The sequence below is a fragment of the Rosa chinensis genome, chromosome 5, assembly GCF_002994745.2.
Source record: "Rosa chinensis cultivar Old Blush chromosome 5, RchiOBHm-V2, whole genome shotgun sequence".
NCBI lineage: Eukaryota > Viridiplantae > Streptophyta > Magnoliopsida > Rosales > Rosaceae > Rosa > Rosa chinensis.
The window spans coordinates 71,837,575-71,865,538 of NC_037092.1; the positions used below are offsets into that span (position 1 = coordinate 71,837,575).

The 27,964-nt window shown below is 37.3% G+C and overlaps 1 protein-coding gene across 1 annotated transcript; it reads right to left on the reverse strand.

Annotated features, from left to right (window-relative positions):
• Positions 1 to 6,959: 6,959 nt before the first annotated feature.
• On the reverse strand, positions 6,960 to 10,029 carry LOC112163992. Its single transcript, XM_024300241.1, has 4 exons — positions 9,279 to 10,029; positions 8,126 to 9,131; positions 7,968 to 8,034; positions 6,960 to 7,568 (listed from the first exon to the last, which is right to left on the reverse strand). The coding sequence occupies exons 1-4, from the start codon at positions 10,027 to 10,029 to the stop codon at positions 6,960 to 6,962; spliced, it is 2,433 nt and encodes an 810-aa protein (XP_024156009.1).
• Positions 10,030 to 27,964: the final 17,935 nt, after the last annotated feature.

Here is a 27,964-nt window from a genome sequence, read left to right on the forward strand (position 1 = left end):
TTTTGATTTTTTTAATAAAATTTATATTTTGAACATTTCTCCAACAAAAAATTGAAACTAGTATCAAATGACATGACTACAATGTAGCAACCCTATTGAGCTCTATCCTAAGCAAGTTCCCTACCCAATTACTCTCAATACAACATTTGGGCAGCCACTGCAAGGAGGAAAACCACGGTTCTTCCAAGCCACCAACTCTGGCTCTTGAACTCGTGAACGGACCATATTTTCTACCACTAAGGTTACACCAGCATCAATCGTTAACCAAGGTCATAGAATTGATTACGATGTTATAGCATTATTATATTTTCTCTTTTCAAATAAGCTTTAAATAAATTTCAATATGATAAACTATAATAGTTTATTAAAGTCAATATTAGCCCACCAATTTTAATTGTAGTTATCGACTGTTCAACCTGTATCTTATCTTATTTTGAAATTTTGACGATGTTATAAATTTCTTGAATTGGCTTTGAATCTAACAACAAACATTCAAACATCCAAGTGAGCAGAAACAAAGCCGCTTAGTGGCTCCCTAGAATTCTAACACAGCTGCAAGAAAATCTCACCACGGAATAAGTTAAGGTCTGGAGGAAAAGACACGCTGATGGACTACCCGGGACTTTTCCACCACAGCTACACGGTTGCGATTCTCCCACGTCACATATCTTTGAGATCATCGCCGCCTTTGGTTCTCCAGTATCTTGGACTCATACATGGCCTGTAGTAGACAGTGACACTTCTCCTTTCAAATTGTGACGCGCTGCAGACGATCACAAATGTTGCATATTAAGCTACGTCGTTTTGAGACATCGATTTCCTCCATGCTTAACAGATAGTCATGAATCCCATATCGACACATGTATCAAACCAGGGTGATGGGTGGTGGGGCGACAGTATCTAAAAGAACCTGTTTGATGCCTCAGTCAATAGAGTGGACGGTCGTGATCGGTCATAATCATTGGATAAAGTACACTTACTGTTAGAATCGAATCGGATAAGTCGAGCAGATTCATCACTGAACCTTTCAAACTTTGAGGCTTTTCTAGTGTTAAATTCCAATTGACAAATCAGTTTTTTATTTTCTTCCTTTAAGAGGCTAAAAGGATCAAGCATTTCAACGAGGGAGAATTCAGTGCACCGACGTGCACTTGTACCGCTATAAATGGATGGTTAGATTATATTAATACACTCTTAGGTTATTAATAAAAATATTAATTATAAATATCAATGGTTGAAATCATCTTATAAGTATTGGGTCATTTACATTGTCGGTGCATATTATATGAGCACACGTTGACTATTGAGTTATTGCGAAAGATTTAACTTGATCAATTTACCAAACTTCGTTTGATTTATAATTGACAACAATATGATTATTATGTAGTTATGCATGTTGTGCCGCTTGTTTCAATTATAAAAAAAACAGTAGTGTGAGTTTTGCAGTGACGGAAAGATATTTCAATAATTAATACGAATTTATGTTATCAAAAATGTTAAACGAGTAGATTTATCAAGGCTTGAGGACAGCCACATAAGTCCTTTATTAAAAAAAAAAACAAATTAAATGAGGAGTTTTTCTATTGGAACCTCCAAATTTTCTCACTTGACCTCTATGCTTTTTACACCTCTTATCAAATTTTCAAATACTAAATTTACTCACCAAACCTCACTAAACTTCCTCAAATAACCTCAATCATATAATTTGAAAACAAATTGTTATCTTTAAAATAAAAAAGTTAGTCATTTCAATGATTTAATCACTCTATAAATCTTAACTAAATATACATTTCTTAATCAAACTTGGGTTTCAAAAATTAATGTCTAATCAATAAGAAAATGCCATGAACTATTCTGTTTTTTTTTTTTTTTTTCTATTTGAGCTGTGAAAAACAAATGAAGAAATCATTTGTTTTTAATGTTTTTTTTTTCTCTATTGTTTTGTACCACATGATTAATTATTTAAATATTTTTAGTTTTTTTTTTTTTTGGCAAATATAATTGGTTGACTTAGATTTAGGTCATAAATCATAAACTCACCAATATGCGTTCAACATATATATCATACATTTTTATGTCATATGATCTTAATCATTTTTTAATTCTTATTAAATATATATGAATGCTTTAATGAGTATGTAGTGAAATTGGAAAATGAAAATAGATAAGGAAAATAATAAGAAATACAATATAATATTATTGAATTGGAAAGTCTACATAAAATAAATATAATATTTTTTAGTATAATTATTGTCCTTAATAGTCATTTTATAGTAGGTTATATATGTCATTTAATAATTCATAATAGAGTGAGGTCAAGTGAGCAAATTTGGAGGTCCCAATAGAAACTCTCTTAAATGAGAGGTACTGAAGGAACCAAATTCAATTGTCAAAAAAAATCTCGAGACACTTATCAACACGTCGTCCTTTTATCAAATTAATGTTTGATATGGTAGTCAATTAATTGATTTACCAATATCGAACTATCTGCGTTACTGTTTCTCATCAACCCTACACTATGATTGATGTTTCTATTGAATTTGGGTATCTATAGTCCAAAGTTGACATTTTGTTGCAGGGAGATTCTAATTTTTTCTGCGGGCTAAGCCGATAGCATGTCGGAAAAGATAGAGACTGACAAATCTAGCTATAGATGATCTATAGGGTTCCTTTTTTTCTTTCAAGTTGATTGAATGATTGAAATTCTTGAATCACTTGCAGATTTGCTTATATCTTTTGTGTATGTTGTAAAAATCTCATCCACAATACCATTCAGATCGCTGATTGATCCACGTACATGTACTTTCGACCATCCTTGAACATGTTAAAAAGAGAAAGTAATCACTCGAGCATAGATATCGGTGAGTGGCAGATATCATATGATGCAAAATCAAGTAATCATATTTTTTTTTTTATTACATCAAGTAATCATATATGAAGTTCACTAGTGAACCCTTTCCATAAGTGGTATTTATCCAATGCCTTTCTTAAAAAATTAGACGAGATATATCAAAAGTTTATGGGACGGATAGTTGAGGATGACCTTTATGAAATTAATATGCACTTCCAATTGAAGGCGATTGATTCCCAACTTTTTAGTGTCTGTCATTTTCTCATCTCTTCTTAGGGTTTCATTGATCTAGCATTTGATTTGTAAATAGAAAGTGGAGAGTAACTATAGCATCACTACTAATATTAAGTTGGTTCAATGGTACAGTGGTTGACGAGTTCACAAATTTGAATCTCCGATCCATTCTCATTCTCAAAGATAAAGGAAAAAAACTCTTACTAGTTTTTTTTTTTTTTTTTGATGATGAAGAGAAACTCTTACTATTTATGAAGTTGTGTTTTAATCTTATTCATAACTTAACGACCAAATTTCTCTTTGAAGAATGTTAGCTGAGGTTGTGTTTATATTCATATATAGGCTTTGCTATAGAGTCCCTTAATCTTCTTGGTACATTACATATATAGAATTTGAAATATGACAATCTGTCTCGGTTAAACTTATTTTAACATTAGACAATACTTTAATATTTTTCTTGGAGACGGATTTGGAGAGTCACCATGATTTCCAAGATAAATTGAGTACGAGATTTTTTTTTCCAACAGTAGAGGAAGTGATTCGATGAAAAGCAGTCGATGAAGTGTTGTCAGTTGGCCCCAGAACACAAATAAAAAATTGGGCCTTTGGTCCATGTGCTGTTTCTCTTTGGTTTTTGGTCTAATCCATTTCTAATGTCTGATCAATCACTAAACACCTAGGTTGAAATCAGATGTTTCCATAACCCATTTCCGTATTTTGAGAGATTTTTATGCAAATGTTCCAGATTCTGAGGCAAGATTAACTGGTTTATGTCGTCAGGCCGGAGCTGAAGAGCCCTTATAAACTGTCCTTGTTCGAGTTCATCAGGTACCTTTTACTCTTGCTCATATTAGGAGAGCTTATTTCCATGCCTTCATGAGCTCGATTCTCTTGTTGATTCCAGGTCTTTAGCCAATTCATTTGTCCACATGCAGCTTTGGCCAAAGAACAATTGGTTCCCTTGCTGTACACCAGCTTTGTACTGTTTAGTATAAGTGAATGGACCAAGGTTGTTAGGGTTCCTTGAACCTCAAGTATCCCTATTTTCCTCCTGACCACTTCATCAGCAATAAGATGGTTTATACTAGGCCTGGGCGCCGATAGACCAAGGAACCAAACTGAAAAACCGATAGACTGATGGGTCGGTTCGGATTTTTGTCTTTTTCTTCATGGTTCGGGTCAAAACCTAACCGAATATAAAACAAATGGGTCAGTCTCGGTACCGTTATATTTACTTATACATGTGGCAATATTTTATTGGCCTTTAATTTATACATGTGGACGACCAAAAACCCTAACCTCAGCTCATTTTCTTTCATTTGCTCGATCATTCAACTCGAGCTCTCAACTGTTCTTCCCTAATTTTCATCCCCAATCGTAATCTTCATCCCATTTAAGATAATTTCTTGCATCAGTTGGTCTGATTCCTTCAATTCATCGATCATATCCTTCCCTAGACCCAAGATTTTGAACTGCTTTTTTGATTCTTTCAATCTGTCCCAAAATTGAAAACCCTAAAACTCCAATGGCTTCGAATCAGTCATTAGAAAATGGTGCAACAGCAACAAGCATGACTTCAGGTAGTGCACCGGAATGCTATTGTTCCGGCAGGCTCCACAACAGACGCAAGTAACTTCACCCCAAGTTCAGCATCTCGACCACCAGTTGACCCCGGGAAGGGGAAGAGGAAGAAGGCTGAGAAGACGACAAAAAAATTTCGTTCCAAGGTTTGGGAGCACTTTGACAAAATTGAGAAGCCTCTTTTCGAGATGATTAATGGGAAGGTGCTGGAAACCCGAACTGTAACTTGTGCCCAATGTAAGTACTGCACAACTGATTTAGCTTGTGATCCTTATGATAATGGAACTAGCAATCTTAGGAGACACATTAATGATGTGTGTAAGAAGTATCCGGGTAGGGCTAATATAGAAAAAGGCAGCAGGTTTTGGGTAGTGATGGGAATCTGAATGGTGAACCTAGGTTAGCTTTGAAAATTAGACCCAAGATGCCTGTAAGATAGCAGCAGTTGAGATGATAGTGATGGATGAATTGCCATTTAGTGCAATTGAGAGGATATATAGGGTTTAGGCACTTTTGTTTAGTGGCATGCCCTAAGTGGGAAATTCCAGCTAGGAGAACCATTGTTAAGCTGTTTTTGAAGATGTTTGATTAAAAATGATCCAGAAGAATCTTTAGACTAATGATAATTAATGATAATAATAATAATTAGTTTTTATTATTATCCTTAATTGGTTCTAGCCGTGCAGAAGCTTATGGTTGAAGTACATACGGTTTTCTAAGCCATTCAAATTTGATGGTTAGAAATGCTTTTTTTATATTAACGCAGTGAAAGCTACAAGGATGATAGATGAAAACGGTAGACAAGTGTCGAACCGAATATGGAACAATAAGAGAGATAAATTTCTGAGAAACTGAATTATTATTGAATTGTTGAATGCCTAATACAACGTATAGGGTGCCTTATATAGGCTCTAACTCATAATCCTGTTTATTTTAGAACTAGGAAATAACAAACTTGCTGGACTAGAAGTCCTTATTGAAATAGTAAATGTATGCTAAGTCTATGAAGATAAGGAAAATAAACCTAAGAATTATAGGAAACTTATGCTTGCTTACGACGTTGTTTATCAATGCTTTTCTCAAGCTACTCTTCGAATTCTTCTGCAAGGCATTCTACATCAGTCTCCCCCACTTGAAAAGAACTCGTCCTTGAGTTTACATCAGGATAAGAAGCGTGGTCATCGGCCCGAAACTCATGGATATCACTCACATTGAAAGTCTTTGAAATTCCCATGGATTCGGGCAAGTCAATGACATAGGCATTATCATTTATCTTTCGTAGCACTTTGTATGGACCATACTTTCGGGGTTGAAGCTTGTTATAAGTATGTGCCAACGGGAAACCTTTCTTTGCGCAAGTAGATCATAACATAATCTCCTTCTTTGAATACTTTCTCTCGTCTATGAGAATCTGCATGGGCCTTATATTGTGCATTGCTTGATTCTAGCTTCTTCTTGACCTCTCCGTGAACTCCATGCACTTCTTGAGCCATAGATTCTGCTGCCACACTAAAGCCTTTGTCTTTTGGAATATTTGTTAAGTCTACAACATGCTTTGGCGGAGAGACATATACCACAGAAAACGGAGTCCTTCCAATGGATCGATGTACGGAATTGTTGTAGGCAAACTCAACTTGTGGCAAGACATAGTCCCATTGCTTCGGTTTATCTCCACAAGTACTCCGAATCATATTTCCTAATGTTCGATTCGTAACCTCGGTTTGGCCATCGGTTTGTGGGTGAGCAGTGCTACTACGGTTAAGAGAAGTTCCAAACATCTTCCACAAGGTAATCCAAAAGTGACTCAGAAACTTGGTATCTCGATTGGAGGTGATACTATGAGGTACTCCATGCAAACGAACAATTTCTCGAAAAAACAACTAGGCAATGTGAGAAGCGTCGGAGGTCTTTCTGCAAGGGATGAAGTGTGCCATTTTAGAAAACCTATCAACCACCACGAAGATGGAGTCGACCCCACGTTGTGTTCGAGGTAACCCAAGAATGAAGTCCATGCTAAGATCTTCCCAAATGCCGTTAGGAACCGGTAGAGGCATATAAAGACCAGTGTTTTGCATTTGCCCTTTTGAGGCTTGACAAATATAGCACTTTCGAATAATGTTGCCAACATCTTTCTTTAATTGGGGCCAGTAATATCTTTCTTCCAAGCTTGCAATTGTCTTGTCTCTTCCAAGATGACCACTTAGCCTTCCCCCATGCATATCACGTACTAACATCTCTCTTAGTGATGATTGTGGTATACAGAATTTATTGCCTCTAAAAAGATATCCTTCATTCACAAAAAATCACTGCATGGCTCTTGTTTCATGCACTTGCCCCAAATTTCTTTGAAATCATCATCCTCCTCATATAACTCCTTCAAAAATTCAAACCCTATAACTTCGTGAGACAAAGTAACCAATAATTGGCTTCTTCGACTTAATGCATCGGCCACACGATTTAGGGTCCCGGATTTGTGCTTAATCACGAAAGGAAATTTTTGTAGAAAAGTAGCCCAACGAACATGCATCTTACTCACACTCTTTTGGCTATTAATGTACTTAAAAGCTTGATGATCGGTGTAGAGAACAAATTCTCGTTGCACTAAGTAATGCTCCCATTGCTTCAATGCTCGAACCATGGCATAGAATTCTTGATCATAGGTACTCCACTTTTGTCGAGCTTCGCTAAGCTTTTCACTGAAATATGCTATCGGCTTCCGTTCTTGAGATAAGACAGCACCAACTCCTACTCCACAAGCATCACACTCTACCTCAAAAACTTTATCAAAATTTGGCAAGGCCAATACTGGAGCAGTGCACAATTTTTGCTTGATCAAGGCAAAACTTTCTCTTGCTCTTCTCCCCATTGAAATTTTCCTTTCTTTAAACACTCGGTAATGGTACTGAAATTTGGAACAAATCTTTGATAAAAAGTTGCTAATCCATGAAAGCTTCACACATCACTAACAGTTTTTGGAGTAGGCCATTCCCTAATTGCTTTGACTTTTTCTTCATCAACATGTATTCCTTCGGAGCTGACAACATAACCCAAGAATAATAACTTGTCGGTGAGGAAGGTACCTTCTTCAAATTGATGTATAATTGATTCTCTTGTAAAACTTCAAGGACTTGTCTTAGATGATCTAGGTGTTCTTCCTCGGACCTACTATATATGAGAATATCATCAAAGTAGACGACCACGAACGTACCAATAAATGGGCGTAACACTTGATTCATAAGATGCATAAAAGTACTTGGGGCATTGGAAAGCCCAAACGGCATCACCAGCCACTCATACAGACCATCCTTGCTCTTGAAAGCTGTCTTCCATTCATCTCCAGGTCTAATTCGAATTTGGTGGTATCCACTCTGCAAATCAATTTTAGAGAAAAACTTAGACCCCCCCCCCCCCCCAAGAACATCAAGCATGTCTTCTAAGTGCGGAATTGGAAATCTGTACCTGATGGTGATTTTATTAATGGCTCGACTATCAACACACATACGCCAGCTGCCATCTTTCTTTGGTACCAACACTACAGGCACTGCACCAGGACTTATGCTTTTGCGAATAAACCCTTTTCGTAGTAAGTCTTCAATTGTCTCCCTCAAGATTTCATTCTCTTTCAGACTCATGCGGTAGTGAGGAAGATTGGGCAAGCTAGCTCCAGGAATTAAATCAATTCGATGTTGAATGTTTCTCATAGGTGGTAGTTCATCTGGCAAGTCTTCTGACACCAACTTTTGGAAAGCACGAATTATAGGCTGAACCTTTTCTGGAATTTGTGTCTCCTTTAATTCTTGTTCAGTGGTTAAGATACCTTTCATCACAATAGGATAACAAGCTAGTGCTTCCCTAATTTCAACTTCTAGTTCACGTTCTGACCTTGATAGAGTGAGAAAGTTTGTTGTCTCCAATTTCTCAACATATTTATTCTCACATGGGCTAGTAGGCTTCAAGACAATTTTGTTTTTATCCCAAACAAAACTGTAGATATTTTTGTAGCCATCAAATCCAACTCTTACATCATACTGCCACGGTCTTCCAAGTAAAATATGTGAGGCATCCATGTCTATAACATCACATATGACATCATCCTTGTATGGTCCTATAATTATAGGAACTTTGCAAGTTTCTGTCACAGGCTCTGCAGGCCCTTTTTTAATCCAACCCACGGAATAAGGAGTCGGATGCTTTGTTGTTGGAAGCTTAAAACAGTCAACCACTTTCTTGGACACAAAGTTTTCGCAACTGCCAGTGTCAATGATTAGATTGCATGCCATGCCTCCAATGATACACTTAGAGCGAAATATGTTATGCCTTTGAGTTTCCAATCCTTGCTTTGTTAACAAAAGTCGTTGGCAAACTAGAAACGGTGGGATATCATCAAAATCTCGGTCTTCAATTTCAGTAGTTGCAACTTCATTCTGCTCTTCATCATCTTCATATTCCTCCACATAATGCAATCCTTTTCGTTGAGTACATTTATCAGAAGTATGACCAGGAATACCGCATCAATTACACTTTTCACCCCTTGGTTTGGCATAATCCCCTAAACCACCTGGTTGCCCTTGTTTTCGAAACGGAACAGTAGCCTTTCCTCAGTCTCCATCACTTGTTTCTATTCTAATGTGCTGCTCTTTTGAAGGTTCTTTAATTTGCAACCCTTTTGAAGTAGATGACTCAGCCCAATTTTTACGATAGCCCATGGTAGTCTGTTGATTGAATTTAGTTTTTGCTAGTAAGGTTTCCGCTTTTAATGCTAGGTTCATGGCTTCTGTTAGAGTCCATATCACTTGCAACCCTATCTTGTCTCGGATTTCTGGCTTCAAACCATGTAGATACCTTGCAACTTTCTGAGTTTCCCTTTCTTCCAATCTGTTACGCTCGCTAAGTCGCATAAACTCATGGTTATAGTCAAATACAGATCGATTTTGCTGAGCGCAATCGTAGTACTTCTCAAATAAAGTCTGCTCATAATCTCGAGGTAAGAAATGTCCTCTGAGAAGGGTTTTCATCTTCCGCCATGTTCTGACAGGCTCTTTTCCTTGTCGAATTCGTGACTCCTGCAAATCATCCCACCAACAGGCAGCGGTGCTTTTTAGCTTCCAAGAAACTGTCTTCACTTGCTTGTTTTCTGGAACATCCATTAAACTGAAGAACCTATCCACTTCAGAAAGCCAATCAAGAAATTCTTCTATCTGTAAGTTTCCATAGAAGAAAGATATGTCAGCTTTCATTCTATAATTTTCTTCTTGGTGGTTTTGTTGTTGATTGTTTGGTGGGCCTTTTTCGTCTTCTTCCTCAGAATAGTAGTTTCGTTCTTGCTGATGGTGTTGGCCTCGGGCAACTCCTCCGGCTCGCATTGCCACTGTAAGCTGCTGAACGTTATTCGCCAATTGATCCACAAGATTTGTTAGATTTGCCAAATTCCTGCTGGTGTCTTAACGAAAATTCCCAATATCTTGTTTCATAGCAGTAATCTCCCGACCAGCGTCAGCGAGTGTTGTGATATTAACTCTCGCTTCGTCGTCTGCCATCAATACAGGCGAAACCATGCTCTGATGACAACTAACGCAGTGAAAGCTACAAGGATGATAGATGAAAACGGTAGACAAGCGTCGAACCGAATATGGAACAATAAGAGAGATAAATTTCTGAGAAACTGAATTGTTATTGAATTGTTGAATGCCTAATACAACGTAGAGGGTGCCTTATATAGGCTCTAACTCATAATCCTATTTATTTTAGAACTAGGAAATAACAAACTTGCTGGACTGGAAGTCCTTATTGAAATAGTAAATGTATGCTAAGTCTATGAAGATAAGGAAAATAAACCTAAGAATTATAGGAAACTTATGCTTGCTTACGACGTTGTTTATCAATGCTTTTCTCAAGCTGCTCTTCGAATTCTTCTGCAAGGCATTCTACATCATATATTTAGTTTTCTATTTTAGGAAACCATTTTTGTATATAAACCATAATCGTTGTATGAATTAAGCAGGCAGTTGAATACGATTCCTATTCTATAAATATTTCTTTTGTGCAAGTCAAAAGGGAGGTATTCTCCATAATGAATTGAGTTCTTTTAGATTTTTGATTAAAAGTTCCACAAGAAACCTTTGATCAAGTGGTATTAGAGCAATAGATTCTGCTAACGCCTGTGGTTTATGGTCTCAACTTGCAAACAAATTGAGGTTTCACATGAAGAACTGGTTGGACCATTAATTTTAGAAAAAGCTCCTCGACAAAAGAAGAAGAAAGCAATGGCAGAAGAAGAAGGAACCGATGCGAAAATTGCATTGTTGGCGCAACAAATGGAGAAGATGACGCTGATGATGGCAAAGTTGGTAGAGGATTCTGCACGCAAACCGCCAGAAGTTTCTAGAAGGAAGGCCTCAAGAACTACCAAAAAAACCCAAGAAAAAGGTGAATTTTAGTGAAGAGGATGATTCCGACGAGGAACAGGAGTCTGTTGCAGATTAAAGCCAAGAGGAGGAATCGGGTGCCGATAAATCTTGTAAGTCCAAAACTTCTATGAATGGTCTTAAAATTGATGTTAAGATCGATATTCTAGCATATGATGGTGCTATCAATGTTGAGAAGTTGGATAATTGGATTGACCAGTTAGAAACTTATTGTAGCAAGCTCATTTGCAGTTCTAGCTTTTGCAGGAGCTCCAGCTTCTTCAAAATGGGGAGCCATAATCCAGGAGAAACTTTAGACTAATTATAATTAATGATAATAATAATAATAATAATTAATTATTATTATCCTTAATTGGTTTTAGCCGTGCAAAAGCTTATGGTTGAAGTACATACGGTTTTCTAAGCCATTCAAATTTTCTCCTTGCCTTAGTCAATTCAAATAATGGCCCGGAAATTTGAGAAAAGTGGCGGATAAACGTACGTAGATACTAGCAACCTCCCATAAAGCTGTGCACCTCAATTACTGTATGAGGCCTAGGCCAATTTGTGATAGCCTGGACCTTGGACGGATCAACTTTCAACTCTCCTTCACCTACTGTAAAACCAAGAAGTGGAGATTATTGCTGGGATTCCACTAAGCACAAGGGTTATGAGTGATAAATGGGTATGGCATTATGAAAAGAGTGGTTTGTACTCTGTTGAGGGTGGTTACCACACGTACAGAACCTACATGCATGCACATACGACCGCGTCCTCTTCTACAAGTAGGCATGATGGTGGAGATAGATTGTGGCATAAGATTTGGCATGCCCATATTCCTCCAAAGGTACGTTCTTTTGTTTGGAGACTTTTAAAGGGAATTATTCCAACACATTGGGCTCTTGCTAGAAAGTGCTCTCTTTCTGAAATACATTGTCCTTTCTGTGATCTGGATATTGAGGATGATTTACATCTCTTCAAAAATTGTAAATTATCAAAGGAGTATTGGTTTGTTGGGCCATTGAACATTCGGTCTAGGGAAGTCCAAGCTCCTAGTATGATTGATTGGGTACTCCATATTATGAAGAGTGTAACTTGGCAGCAGACAGAACTTTTTTTGACCTTGATGTGGGCATTATGGACAGAGAGGAATAATGTGATTTGGAAGGGAGGGGAATTTAATCCCATCAACACTATTTGTTGGGCATCTAGGTTTCTTGATGATTACAGGAAGGTTCACAAGCTTAAGAATAAGAAGACGAAACGTCCTGTGACTCGTTGGAGACATCCCCCAAGTGGTAGACTAAAACTTAATGTTGATGGTGCTTTTCAAATGGATACATGACAAGTAGGGATAGGGGCAGTTATTAGAGATGAGAACGGTAGGTTTTTAGCAGCTATTGCACGTCCTTTCTCCATTGTTTGTTATGCGTTACATATGGAACTAGAAGCAATGAGAGCAGGCCTTCTACTTGTGATTCACCAAGGCATGATGAATGTTGACATTGAAACTAATTGTGCAATCGTGGTTACTGCACTAAAGGGAGATTTTGAAGACCTGTCAGAGGTAGGTAATATTATAAAGAATTGTAAGTCTTACTTAAAGGCTATTCCTTCTGTTAGTTTACAATCCATTTATCGTGAAGCAAATGGTGTAGCTCATAGATTGGCGCACCTTGCTAGTTCAGGTTACGTAGATGAGTATTGGCTAGAGGAGGCACCTGTGATTATGCAGGATTTTCTCTATGAGGATTCTTGTACTAGTACTCGAGGTGAAGATTATATGTCCCCCTCGTTGTACAATCATCCTTCTTCTATTAATAATATTCGGGCGTGGGGCTAAGCCTCCCAGTTAGGCTAGGTTCCAAACTCCTTTAAAAAAAAAAAAAAAAAAAAATTCTTCCCAAATTCACATTTCTTCAAATTTAGTCGCAATTGAGATTGCCATAATGTCTCCAACACTTTTTCGACATGAGTTAGATGTTTTTCCCAAGTCGTCCAAGTATATATAATGACAAAATCATCAATGTATAGGTGAAGTACCTCATTCATAAGACGCATAAATGTCACTGGAGTATTGCATAAACCAAACGGCATCACGAGCCACTCAAAGAGGCCCTGTTTGGTTTTGAATGCGGTTTTCGATGTATCTTCATTGACAGAACCCGCCCCGGATTTCACCCCGAAATCCGAAGTGGCCCTGCGGGGCCCACTTTAGAAGAAATTCTACCAAAAATTTGGCGAAACTTCCCATAAAAGTAGGCCACCCAAAACCTGTACGAAAACATTTACACCTCTAAAACATCCATCCTTATTCTCCTGGAGCCACCCTGCTCCCCAAATCAACATCAACCAAAAATCACATAACATAAATCACAACTTAAATAACATTAATTTCCTCAGGTAATCAGAGCAATTCTAACAGCAAGGGTAAACAAGGAAAACCAAAATCAAATAAAAACGCTGAAGCCATGCTGTTGACTATGCCTCAACTCCAATGTACGCCCGACCTCAACTAATTTCGCCTGCAAACTGGGCATTTGAAACCGAAGGGCCCAGGGGAAAGTAATTGAAAAACACGTTAGAGTGAGTGGACAAAAATAAACGACTAAATAAATAATTTAAAAGAAAAGAAGTTGTATTACTTCCCCACGAATTTAAATTCGTAAAACTTCGATGCATGCAACGCTTATAAAACGTATGTCTTTAAAACTCAGAGTCTCGTGAAAACATACCAGTCCCCGCTGGCTAAAAGAATCGGACTAGCCCCGCTAGTCAAGTAAAGTAACAAATAAAAAGATATGGGGAAGGGATGTCACCATACGGGTAAAGGAACCCCTAACCTCGACTGCCACCCACACATAGATTGTGTGAAGAGGAGACTAATAACCTCGACTACCACTCACAAACACAAAGTAAGTGAGGAGGAGAACTAGTAATTGGACCCCGGTATGGTGAAGGAAAACATTCAAAATCCATAAAATCCGAAAGGCTTCCCCCAGTCTCTCACGAGAAAATATATATATTCCAATGACGTGACCCCGCACGCCAAAGTATTCTCAAATCCGTAACCAAAACCGGAAATTAGTATAAGCAAATCCCAATTCCAAAAATCTCTCAAAAACTCCAAGAAACAAACCAAATCCAAAAATCATTAATTAGGCATTCCTAATGCCAAACCGAAAGTCAATAAATAAACGAGAAATCCAACTCCATCGAAAACTCATCTCGAAAATCTTCTAGAAATCCAAAGTCGGCGATTGAAAAAAAAAAAATATTTAATCCCGAAGATTCCTTGGAAAACGAATCGCTGGGAACCATATAATAATCATATTCTCCAAATCGAGCATAATAAACTTTGATTCAAAAATCCCATTGACATAGTAATAAAATATTTAAATCCGTTTAATATGCTCGATAAATTAAACAATAGTTTAAGTCACTACTTCAGTTCCCAAATCAAAACAAGACAAATTAATAATAATTTTCTGCAAACAAAATATAATCACATGGAATTAAATAACTAAATAATTAATACGGGAAAAACAATTGCATGCATCCTTATTTAAAGCAAAGGTCCACTCACAGTACTATATAGGCGATCACGCATACGAGTTCCTTCGTCGAGCAATAGCTCGGTATGATGCCCTGGACACAATTATATTTCCGTGAATAACAATTCGGTAATTAAATACGAATCCCAAAATCAATCCTCTCAAGCCAACATCTCTATTTCCTTCCCGATCCAACCCAAACTTTACCACTAACAACATTCCATTAATTTACAAGTTCTAGGGCAAATTCGAGAGAAATCCAACGGTCGGATTCTCGTAAATCGATAATCGAAATACTAAATTTCAGAAATTTATAATCGATTCAAAACTTCTCCAATCTTCACCAAAATCACACATACAAACTCTACCTCAATTATGTGATTTAATTAGCTAAACACAGAATTTAAGTCACTATTCACGCGGCGCCACTGTTCATGAGGTGGCCAACTTCTCCAATGGTCACCAAATTTTGGCAGCAGCTTCATCTCAACCTTGCTAGCATTTTTCTCAACTACACCAAGTTCAGAAAACAACTAGAACTACCTCAACAATTAAGAAAACAGTAAACCCCAAATTGTGAATAGTGCCGGATTTGCAATCTCTAAAATCCTCCAATATATATGCAAAATTATACTCAAAAGAAAGATCATGAGGTAAAGAACAACTTTATACCTTGAGGTTTCTCCCAAATGTCGACGGTTTGGACGGATCTCCCTTTCTTTCTTTCCTTCTCTCTTTCTCTTTCTCTCTCTTTCTCTTCCTTCCTTTCTGGTTCTGAACGTGAATACATGAATAGTAGAAGAAGATGGCTGATTTAATGAAGTTAGGGACAAGGTGAAATGACTAAAATGACATCAAAATGAAAATACCCAAAACTTTCGCTTACAAACTCCGATTTTAACGTACCACATGTCTACGAACTCGGTTTAAAGTCCTCTACGACTTTCATGAAGAAAATTTTCTCAAATTTTGATCCGAATAAAAAGTCATCTTTTAGGGCCCCTTAAAAGTACCGAAACGATAATAAAAGTGAAAGTAAAGGTCTTTACCGTCCAAATGACTAGTAAATCGATAAATTTTGATTCGGGATGTTATAATCTCCCCTCCTTCTAAAAATTTCGTCCTCGAAATTTCATACCGCTGAAGAGTACACTCTAACCCGAAGTACACATTAACACACCAATCTCACAACAGTGGTGATGGTAAGACTTTAACATTCCATAGAGTCTCCGACCATCCCAACTACTCAAGCAAAACACATGTTTATAGCTCAGATAGCACAAGATATTGACATCACATGTCATTCGGTTGGAATAGAAGTATCCATAACCATTTCATATAAGTCGCACAGTGAAGATCCACCCGGTTCACCAACAACATTGTGATAATACATTGACTCACAAGTCCGAAACAAGCAATTTCATTAGCAACCACAAAACCACACTTTCTTTTTGTCTGTTTGTGCTTAGATTTATGATCGAATGTCATTCACGTAAAGGTCCCACAATTGTCAAGCATAACAAAGGGTAGTCCTGAACAAACCCATAAGTTCTTAATCATTTAGGTTATGGGGCCACTACACTTTCTCTGCGCTACTATGATAACTGACTGGAACATTGATCACGCTTTGAAATGACATTCCAAGTCAACAAGGAAAACTCATTTGATAGTTACCCTGCTGGCCACACTTATAGTATCTCAAACTGGCTAACTAGCCTTGTCCCTCGAAAACATCCTATAATTATAATGTGGTGGAAAACTCTTCTAAATCAAATGTGTTTCAAGGAATTTACTAATTACCATCGTCTCCAATCAAAACTGCTAAAATTCCTCACATGTTAGTGTTTACTTAATGGTACACAACAAGTACCACGTCGTTCGAAACCCGGTGCAAAGCAAGAACCGTAACTACTCACTCTACTCTAGCCCAAAGACTCAAATCCAGGAGGAGATGCATCACACCACAACTGTTCTTAGCTGAGGCTACACTTCATTAATAGTCATAGGCCTAACATTTAGTTGAACCCATGTCATTCTCGCTGGCCTCAAATGCCACAAATGATAATTCGACTTCATGTGCCAATGGAATTCTCACCACTGGAAACACCACTATTCGTATTATTAGATACTTGAATGGAATTCTGATCAAACTTAAATAAAACAGCTTTCTTAGATAACTAGGAAAACACTCTTTCATAACTGCTCCACTAACCCCAAGCAGAACATTTCCAACCATCTGTCCGACATCACCTCATGACAATTTTACTACAAGTACAACATTATAGAAAAGTTCTAAATTATGTATGTGTCAAATCCTCTAATGGACTGATGTATCCAGCAACACTAGAAATTGCTCCAAATCTGATCCAAAGTTGACCAACTAGAAAAGATATTAACACTTGAAATGAACAATCCTCAAGCTGGAATCTGACTAGTGACAACAATCCCATCAAATTCGCAGCATCCCCCGTTGACTCAAAAGTCCTAAAAAATATAGATATGCCCTCAAGCATTACCGAAAAGTCTTAGCCTCTGATAAGGAAAAATTTCCAAAAACTCTTTTTTTGCCCTAGACAGCCTAGAAAGAAAGTCAAATAAGTGCCCAAATATAAGTAAAAGAATACCCACAATGAAAGCTCAAAGTCAATTTCTTAAACGAATAACACTTCGAATGCCATAGAAACGAAAATCTACTTCCCAAGACAGGAAAATAAGATATCGAAGAAGTTCATTATCTGATGTTACAAGAATCACTAGAAATCAGTCATGTTAAACAACGTTGAACTTGCAAGTACTAGAATATAGCTGACTCTTCTTATTTAACTTAAGGCCAATAAAAATAAATGACGATTTTCCTTACCGAAAAGAGGATAAAATAGGCACAAATCCGCTCCTCGATCGACACTTAACTTATAAGATTTCAACTACAACAAGGATCCCTATGACTTTCCTGTGCTAACCAAAATTGTATCAAAAAAACTTTTCCAAATCTCCTCACTAAGAATCTATCCAATAACATAACTCAACCATAGTAGCTCAACAATTAGTACTTAAATATCTGTTGAAACCTTGATAGAACATAAGCCCAATCTATTAATTTCAACTCAACTCCTACTTCCTGTTCAAGTCGTCTTACCGTTAGACAAGTGGTGACCGGATTTCACTCGTACCAACAACTTTCTATACATTTCGAATTAAGGGTCACCCGGGTGGTAAAACTCGCTCAATTCCTCCAAAGAAAATCCATTACATGTATTCAATTCAAACAATAACCAATCCCCCGAGATAGCTAACACAATTCACAAGATCTTTCCTCGACAATCCTTAATATAAAACAGACATCCATACGACATCTTGTATCACACCAAGCAATATCCGGATCCGCACGTGGTCCCACCACATAATGGTCTAATTTCCTCAAATTAAACATCGTAGAAATACGTCAAAGTGAAGGCAACTGTATTACGTCTTACTCAAATGTATAACAAGAATTCTGGTCAAACCTTAATTAGAAATATTTCTAGAGCCAATTGGAAACTTATTTCCTTAAAGTTATTCCACCAACCTCTAATATCATACACAACCATTTTTCAAGCAAAACCTCCTCCAGAACCTACCACAATTCAACCTTCAAGGCTCCATGATTCAAAACTTATATCATAATCGCATCACATAGTAATTGCACTTGAATTACTATGGACACCCTGTGGTATCACAATGCTCTTTTCTTAACCCCAAGTTCAACAATTCCACCAGAACGGATACACTTAGACACACGAGTAGATTCATGTACTAGAAGTTAGATTCTTAACCCCTTAATTATTGGTAAACCAAATTTCATATCTCCAAGCCAACTCAGTAAGTATCTACCAATGCTTAACGTCATCACCCACTAACTTCAAACTCACCTCTGTCTATCTCACCTTATTCACTACAATCCAAAATTTAAGAAGATCAATCTATAACTCAAAGCACTTGAAATCAACATCCTTTACTTCTAACACAACTATGTCCAAAAGTCATGGTCAGGTCAACGACCCAAGATAACTAGTCCTAGGATTTCCAAATAATCTCCAACGACTGCCAATAATGTCCTAAGTGTTGCTTACATAACCGATCACGTCATGTAATACATCTCCCCGAAACTCGGTTTAAAGTTAGAACCACCATTACTACTAGTTCCACTTCCCACAACATTCCTGATTCCGAAGCAATCATAGCATCCAAAGATAGCCCAAAGCTACGATCGCTCGGCTAAGACACTCAAGCACGAAACCGAAATCCGGTCTCGCACCTTAAACCCTGCTCCAACAATCTTGTTGGTATTCAAGAAGAGATAGCCACAACATTCCTCGAATCACATTTCGTAGCACAATTCGAACCTGTAGATTTGTCCTACTCTACCATCACCAGGGGAAAGGTGCAAGACAAGTAAACAATCCGATAGGCAATGAAATTCCTATGAGGTCGGCGTACAAGAGGCATAGCACATGAAAGGAAACTAACTAGACATGTACCTTACACACTTAATGAATACATCAGCACCGAAGAGTAAATGATGGGGAACCGCTGCAGTCGGGCCATCACTCGGGAGGTACTGTGTAACATCAAGCATGTAAGGAAACAGGATAGAAACAAGCCTATAGAATCTAACAACTAGGCTCTAATACCAACTGACAGAACCCGCCCCGGATTTCACCCCGAAATCCGAAGTGCCCTGCGGGGCCCACTTTAGAAGAAATTCTACCAAAAATTTGGCGAAACTTCCCATAAAAGTAGGCCACCCAAAACCTGTACGAAAACATTTACACCTCTAAAACATCCATCCTTATTCTCCTGGAGCCACCCTGCTCCCCAAATCAACATCAACCAAAAATCACATAACATAAATCACAACTTAAATAACATTAATTTCCTCAGGTAATCAGAGCAATTCTAACAGCAAGGGTAAACAAGGAAAACCAAAATCAAATAAAAACGCTGAAGCCATGCTGTTGACTATGCCTCAACTCCAATGTACGCCCGACCTCAACTAATTTCGCCTGCAAACTGGGCATTTGAAACCGAAGGGCCCAGGGGAAAGTAATTGAAAAACACGTTAGAGTGAGTGGACAAAAATAAATGACTAAATAAATAATTTAAAAGAAAAGAAGTTGTATTACTTCCCCACGAATTTAAATTCGTAAAACTTCGATGCATGCAATGCTTATAAAACGTATGTCTTTAAAACTCAGAGTCTCGTGAAAACATACCAGTCCCCGCTGGCTAAAAGAATCGGACTAGCCCCGCTAGTCAAGTAAAGTAACAAATAAAAAGATATGGGGAAGGGATGTCACCATACGGGTAAAGGAACCCCTAACCTCGACTGCCACCCACACATAGATTGTGTGAAGAGGAGACTAATAACCTCGACTACCACTCACAAACACAAAGTAAGTGAGGAGGAGAACTAGTAATTGGACCCCGGTATGGTGAAGGAAAACATTCAAAATCCATAAAATCCGAAAGGCTTCCCCCAGTCTCTCACGAGAAAATATATATATTCCAATGACGTGACCCCGCACGCCAAAGTATTCTCAAATCCGTAACCAAAACCGGAAATTAGTATAAGCAAATCCCAATTCCAAAAATCTCTCAAAAACTCCAAGAAACAAACCAAATCCAAAAATCATTAATTAGGCATTCCTAATGCCAAACTGAAAGTCAATAAATAAACGAGAAATCCAACTCCATCGAAAACTCATCTCGAAAATCTTCTAGAAATCCAAAGTCGGCGATTGAAAAAAAAAAAATATTTAATCCCGAAGATTCCTTGGAAAACGAATCGCTGGGAACCATATAATAATCATATTCTCCAAATCGAGCATAATAAACTTTGATTCAAAAATCCCATTGACATAGTAATAAAATATTTAAATCCGTTTAATATGCTCGATAAATTAAACAATAGTTTAAGTCACTACTTCAGTTCCCAAATCAAAACAAGACAAATTAATAATAATTTTCTGCAAACAAAATATAATCACATGGAATTAAATAACTAAATAATTAATACGGGAAAAACAATTGCATGCATCCTTATTTAAAGCAAAGGTCCACTCACAGTACTATATAGGCGATCACGCATACGAGTTCCTTCGTCGAGCAATAGCTCGGTATGATGCCCTGGACACAATTATATTTCCGTGAATAACAATTCGGTAATTAAATACGAATCCCAAAATCAATCCTCTCAAGCCAACATCTCTATTTCCTTCCCGATCCAACCCAAACTTTACCACTAACAACATTCCATTAATTTACAAGTTCTAGGGCAAATTCGAGAGAAATCCAACGGTCGGATTCTCGTGTAAATCGATAATCGAAATACTAAATTTCAGAAATTTATAATCGATTCAAAACTTCTCCAATCTTCACCAAAATCACACATACAAACTCTACCTCAATTATGTGATTTAATTAGCTAAACACAGAATTTAAGTCACTATTCACGCAGCGCCACTGTTCATGAGGTGGCCAACTTCTCCGATGGTCACCAAATTTTGGCAGCAGCTTCATCTCAACCTTGCTAGCATTTTTCTCAACTACACCAAGTTCAGAAAACAACTAGAACTACCTCAACAATTAAGAAAACAGTAAACCCCAAATTGTGAATAGTGCCGGATTTGCAATCTCTAAAATCCTCCAATATATATGCAAAATTATACTCAAAAGAAAGATCATGAGGTAAAGAACAACTTTATACCTTGAGGTTTCTCCCAAATGTCGACGGTTTGGACGGATCTCCCTTTCTTTCTTTCCTTCTCTCTTTCTCTTTCTCTTTCTCTTTCTCTTCCTTCCTTTCTGGTTCTGAACGTGAATACATAAATAGTAGAAGAAGATGGCTGATTTAATGAAGTTAGGGACAAGGTGAAATGACTAAAATGACATCAAATGTGTCACATGTCTATGAACTCGGTTTAACGTCCTCTACGACTTTCATGAAGAAAATTTTCTCAAATTTTGATCCGAACAAAAAGTCATCTTTTATGGCCCCCTAAAAGTACCGAAACGACAATAAAAGTGAAAGTAAAGGTCGTTTACTGTCCAAATGACTAGTAAATCGGTAAATTTTGATTCGGGATATTATATTATTCCTTGATTCTAACTTGATGATAACCAGACTTTAAATCTAGTTTAGTGAACCATCGAGCTGGCTGTAGTTGATCCATTAAATCATCTATCCTTGGTAATGGATATCGGTTTTTAATAGTGAATTTCTATTAATAGTTGAAGTACATACGGTTTTCTAAGCCATTCAAATTTGACAGTTAGAAACCCTTTTGTTATATTTAGTTTTCTATTTTAGGAATCGATTTTTGTATATAAACTGTAATCGTTGTATGAATTAAGCAGGCAGTTGAATACGATTCCTATTCTATAAATTTTTTCTTTTGTGCAAGACAAAAGGGAGGTATTCTCCATAATGCATTGAGTTCTTTTAGGTTCTTGATTAAAAGTTCCACAATAAACCTTTGATAAAAAAAAATGGAGTTGAGGAAGGAGTTGCAGAGCCATACTTTATGTTTAACCACTGATACATGGACATCAGTGCAAAACATAAACTATATGGTCTTGACTACACACTTTATAGATTTTGGATGGAAAATGCACAAAAGGATTCTGAACTTTTGTGTAATCTCTAATCACCAAGGCATAAGCATAGGGAAGCTGATAGAAAGTTGTTTGATTCAATGGGGTATAGAGAGGGTTTTGACGATTAGTGTTGATAATGCCGCTGCTAATAAGCATGCAATTGACTTTGTGAGAAGGAAAATGGTAAATTGGGTGAAGCAGCCGATTATGGGAGGCAAATTTTTGCATGTGAGGTGTATGGCTCACATCCTCAATCTCATTGTGAGATAAAGACTCACAATGTTGGATAAATCTGTAAGCTCAATTGGGAATGTGGTGAAGTTTGTGAGGAGCAGTTCGGCAAGGCTTGATGCTTTCAAGAAATGTGTTGAGAACGAGAAGCTGGAATCTAGAAAAATATGTGTCTTAGATGTTCCAACTCGGTGGAATTCAATATTTATTATGTTGGAGACTGCTCTAGGGCTCAAGAAGGCCCTGATCGAATGGTTGAAGATGATGAGTCTAAGTATGAAAGCTATTTTGATGAACCTGATGATGTTGAGCCTGATGAGGATGGATTTCTATTGGTTGATTTCAAGTCAAAAAAGAGGATTGGACTACCAGTTGAAGCTAATTGGGACAAAGCTAAGGTTTTTGTCCAGTTCTTGAAGGTTTTTTATGAAGTAACCTTGCGGGTCAGTGCTTCAACAAGGCCTACCTCACATAAAGCTTTTCATGACATTGTTGCTATTCAATCTGAGATTGAGGATCTGTTTAACAGAGAGTAAGATCAATTTGAGAATAAAGTAGAAAGGATTCTTCAAAGGATGGTTGTGAAGATGAAATCAAAGTTCCCGAAATACTTTGCACAGGTACATGACATGAATCAGCTTCTTTTGGTAGCTCTAATGCTTGATCCTAGGTATAAACTTAGGAATATCAGCAGCGCATGTAGGAGATACCTTGCAATGGATGGAGTAACGGTTAAGAAGAAGAGTGAAGAACTCAAGGAGTTGGTGGTGGCACGCACTTACCGATTTGTATGCATCTTCAAATGGTAATCAGAAGACCAAAAGTAGCTCAGAAAGTGGTATCACTGGTGGAAGCACATTTAGTACAAGAAAAGTGAATGGCAAGAGGGTAGATATGATGAATGATTGGAGAAAAGAATTAGAGAAATCAGAGGAGGGGGTTGTGCAACATGAAGTGGACATGTACTGTCTTGATCCAATTGATGGAACCTTTGATGATGATGATGAATTTGACATTTTGCTGTGGTGGAAGCTTAATGGAGTTAAGTACCCAAATCTCCAGTGTGTGGCCAAAGATGTGCTTGCAATCCAAGTGAGTACAGTAGCTTCTGAAAGTTCTGTCAATATTGGAGGTAGGGTTATTGATCCTTTTAGAAGTTCAATGACTCCAAGAACTGTGGAAGCCCTTATATGCATGCAAAATTGGATCAACTCACAGAGCATATCAGAGATAGAATACTTTCCAACTGCTGAAGATATGGTGTTCTATGAAAAACTTGAAAAAGGTGCTTGATTGTTCCATTACTTGTGTTATTTCTTCTTTAAATTGTGCATTGTTGAATTGTTAGCAACTTACAACTTTGAACTAAATGTGTGTTTTCTGTTTTGGACTTTTGGTGCAGAACATCAACTTGAGGATACTGCATCAAGTCAGAAGGCTTATGCCTCAAGGCCCTCAAAGACTGCAAAGTCATATAACAACATTGATCAGAGTCTGCAATCAAATACCTCAACTTAATTCAGGTTAGTTACTAATGGAAATTTGAACTAACTGTTGTTGGTTTTTGATTGTGTCATAATTCTGATGTTGTAATATGTGTTTTCTCATCATGTGTTGCAAATTGCAGGCTGTTTGAAGCCAGGTTGCTGTTAGAATGTTGAATGATGTAAATGGAACCTTGGAGAGTTGAAGTGGACAGTAGCCGTGTAGCTACAAGCTCTACATTTGTTTCTTTTTCATTCAGTTGGTTACTTTGTTTCTTAGTTTGTTGATGACAGACCCAGAGCTGCATTTGTTTTGATTTTTTTTTTTAACTTCATGTCTTTTTCCTTGTGAGTTGTCACTTTGTGTCTTTCCTTGCTGCATTGGACTATTGGACTTCGAAATAGTTTTACAGTTTGTGTTTGATTATCAGTTCTGCAGGTTGTGTTTGATTTGTAATTTTTCATTGTATTTGTAATGACTAATGAGTTAGTGATTTCAGTTGTATTTCTCTATTTGATTTGCTGCATTTTCCATTTGTAATGTATTAATTTTTGTATGCATTTGAGGATTTGACTGGAAATGCTAGTCTAAATGTCATAAGAAGATGCTGGAAATTAGGAAAATTGAAAGTTCCAGCTAGACTTCTAGAATTACTGATATTGAGGTCTGAAACTCACTGAAAGACTGAAATTGTGTTTTAGGACCAATTTATGATGCACGGATACGTGAATTTGCCTTCGTATCCAGCACCGATCCTGGATACGGGTACAATATGGCTCGGATACGCGGATCCTAATTTGGATACGTCTGTATCCTTTGCGGATACGTAAGTATGTAAATAAATCGGATACGTGAGGGTAATATTGACTTTTGACCTTAAAAAAGAGGGAAAAAAAAAACAAAAGACCCAGATCGAGAGAGATATATATATTTTTTGAATAAAGGACTGGTGCTGCTGCTTTCAAGTCTTGATTAATGAAATTGCCGAATACAAGGGGGGGGACATTAAGCCTAAACCCCTGATTACAATAAGCAACTAGAGTGTTTCCCAAAATAATGTACTCTAACAAGCACCAACTAGTAAAGAGTGCACTATTGGCTTCTCCATTTGCTTTGACATAGCAGTGACATAACAGAAAGATAACTCAATATGTAACCCGATTACAATGTAGCATAATTACTATAATCTCAGCTTTCCTACTATGTTTCCGCCAGATGATATATCCAATGACACTTAGCCAGATGATCGAGAGAGATATACCTAGTCTCAGAATTATAACTGCTTCGTCATTCTTCTCTTCTGCTCTTCTTCGCAAGTCGAAACCTTTTCTGCTTAAGACTTCTCCTCTTCTTCGATTTGCTTGGAGCTTGGAGCTTTAATTTCAAGCTGCTTCGGGTACGTTTGTTCTACTCTTCTCCTCATATTTGTTCTTCAATCAGTTGAATGCTTCAATTTGGAGCTTGGAGCTTCTTCTCATATTTGTTCTGCTTCGGGTATGTTTGTTTCACATCTATCCAAAGTTTAAATACTTGATATTGACTATTGAAAGAAACATGGTGATTGCTTGTGTATACACGTTTCAGTCAATGCATTTATTTTGACCAGTCTTGTTTGTTGCAAAGGAAACTTGTCCCTTTGTATATATAGTTAACTTTTAGTTCAATTAACAGCAGATAAATAAAGTATAATCCTTGTCTCTTTGTTTGTTGTGTCAGTTATGATTGTGATAATTTATAATTAATTGTATAGACTGTTATTATGGCATGAATTATTAGTTCTGAACTGTGATAAAGTATAAACTGTGATTATGGCAGAATTAGTAATTTGTGAATTGTGATCAATTGTGTATATTCCAGGAACCATGAGTGATGGAGGAACCCCTCCTATTAGTTCTAGTGTTAGGTCTGTTAACGTCGGCACTAGTAGTGGAGCTGCTAATCCTGAAAATGAGATAATAGATGATAAAACACTGTTGTGGAAATTTGTGAAGAAGATTCAAAAACAGCAAGGTGGAGGATGTTGGAGGTGGCAGTGCAATTTCTGCAAATTGTACTACAACGGTTCTTATACTAGAGTTCGTAGTCATTTGTTGAAAGAAGGAACAGCGGGGGTGGCAATTTGCAGCAAGGTTACTCCTCATGCCTTTACTGCAATGTCCAAGTTGGTGAGAGAATGCAAGGAGAGATTAATGAATGCAGCTCCTAGACATGTTCCTCTACCATCATCAGGACAGCAAGCAGGGAGTTCCTCTACTAGTAGCTATGGGATGAGTTACCATGCCTATACACAAGCACCAACAACAAGTGATGGTGGAAAGAAGAGGAAAACAGCTGTTGGTTTTGTTGAAAAGGCCTTCCAACACTACTACAAAAAATGCATCACACAACGGTGGAAATCTGTTATCTGTCGTCTATCTCAGTGTTGTGTGATGAGCACACTCCAACAACGGTGTTTCACCGTTGTGTGTATACCATAGACACAACGCATAAGTTAAAACCATTGCACCGATTCTGCGCATGCCAATGCCAGATTTTGGATGCGGCGCATTCAATTGTTGTTTCAATGGTAATCAGCCAACAGAAGTAAGTACACGCTGTTGTTGGTTAACTTTTCACACAACAGAAAAATGACACTCAGACAACGGAAGTAATACCATACTATTGTTGGTTAACTTATCATACAACAGAAAAATATGGCAACTGTTGTTGGTTGTTCCTTCACACAACAGATATCATAAAGTAACTGTTGTATGTGTGAGGCTCAGTGTTGAATTCTTCACAAGTCATACAACATATTGTTTCTATACCGTTATGTGATTTAACTTGAGACAACTGATATCTATTCTTTCTGTTGTGTGAGTACTAATGAGACAACAAAATTTTATAGAGACCGTTGAGTGATTTTAGTGGTTTATTGTGTGATTGATAACAAATGTGTATTCATACAACGTTCGTTCATTGTCGATATTCTACCTAGAATATTTGCATAAATATAATGCTCAATATATATTACATAATGAAGTATTCTAATTCAAGCGTCTAGTGTACCAAAAGAGCTAGCATTTGTCAATCATATATATATACATTCATGTATCCAAAAGAGCTAGCATTTGCCAATCATCTATACATACATACATATATATATATATATATATATATATTCATGTATCCAAAAAAGCTAGCATTTGCACAAATATAATGCTCTATGTATTTCCGATGACCTTGAAGCTTTCGCTAGGTCCAGGATCTGGTCCACGACTTGCAGATCATGACAGAAGCTTGCAATACTCTGAACAACATTATCTTCAACATAACCTTGAATGTCTCACTCACAATTGGCCTGCACCATGATCAGATCATTGTTAGAAAACCAAATATGCAAAGAAAAACACCAGACCTTTAAGACCACTGGAATCAGTATTTTGCATCCATTTAATCTGAATAACCAACAAGATCAACGAGAACTCAAGTACCTTCCCAAGTTGATCATATCCATCTAATTGGTTAAGCAATTCCATGAGTGTTCGCTGGATTTCACGATCTGCACTAGTCCTTTAGCTAAAATGCTGTCCCCCAATAGGATCGATCTCATCCATAAAAATACAGGGCTACACATGAAGTCAACAAATAAGGTATGCTTTTTAATAGTAATACAGAGAAAATGCCAATAATCTGACCACGCAATTGGCCTGCAAGATGCAAACTTGTTTAGTGATTTGAAGAAATTTGACAATGTCTACATCAGGCACTTGTGTGTATTCAAGCAATAACAAATGCAAACTCTATACAGTTGACAATTGACAGTTGTGAAAGACTATATATTCATGGTTAAGTATCAAAGCATCACCAAAGAAGCAGTCAACTGGATAATCATACATCTTGGGATAGGTTGATATGCATTTCTGCACTGAGGAGGAGATTCCACATTTGGACCTTCTGGTATACCTGTGCCAAGTAGTTTATCTTCTTCCAATTGTGGGTCCTCATTT

Coding starts and splice junctions, on each gene's coding strand:
- LOC112163992 (XM_024300241.1), bottom strand. CDS start 10,029: ATGCGAGCCGGAGGAGTTGCCCGAGGCCAACACCATCAGCAAGAACGA. Junction 9,132..9,278: donor GCACATTAGAATAGAAACAA/GTGATGGAGACT, acceptor CTCAACGAAAAG/GATTGCATTATGTGGAGGAA. Junction 7,569..7,967: donor AGCTTTCAAGAGCAAGGATG/GTCTGTATGAGT, acceptor TCCAAATTTCAG/TACCATTACCGAGTGTTTAA.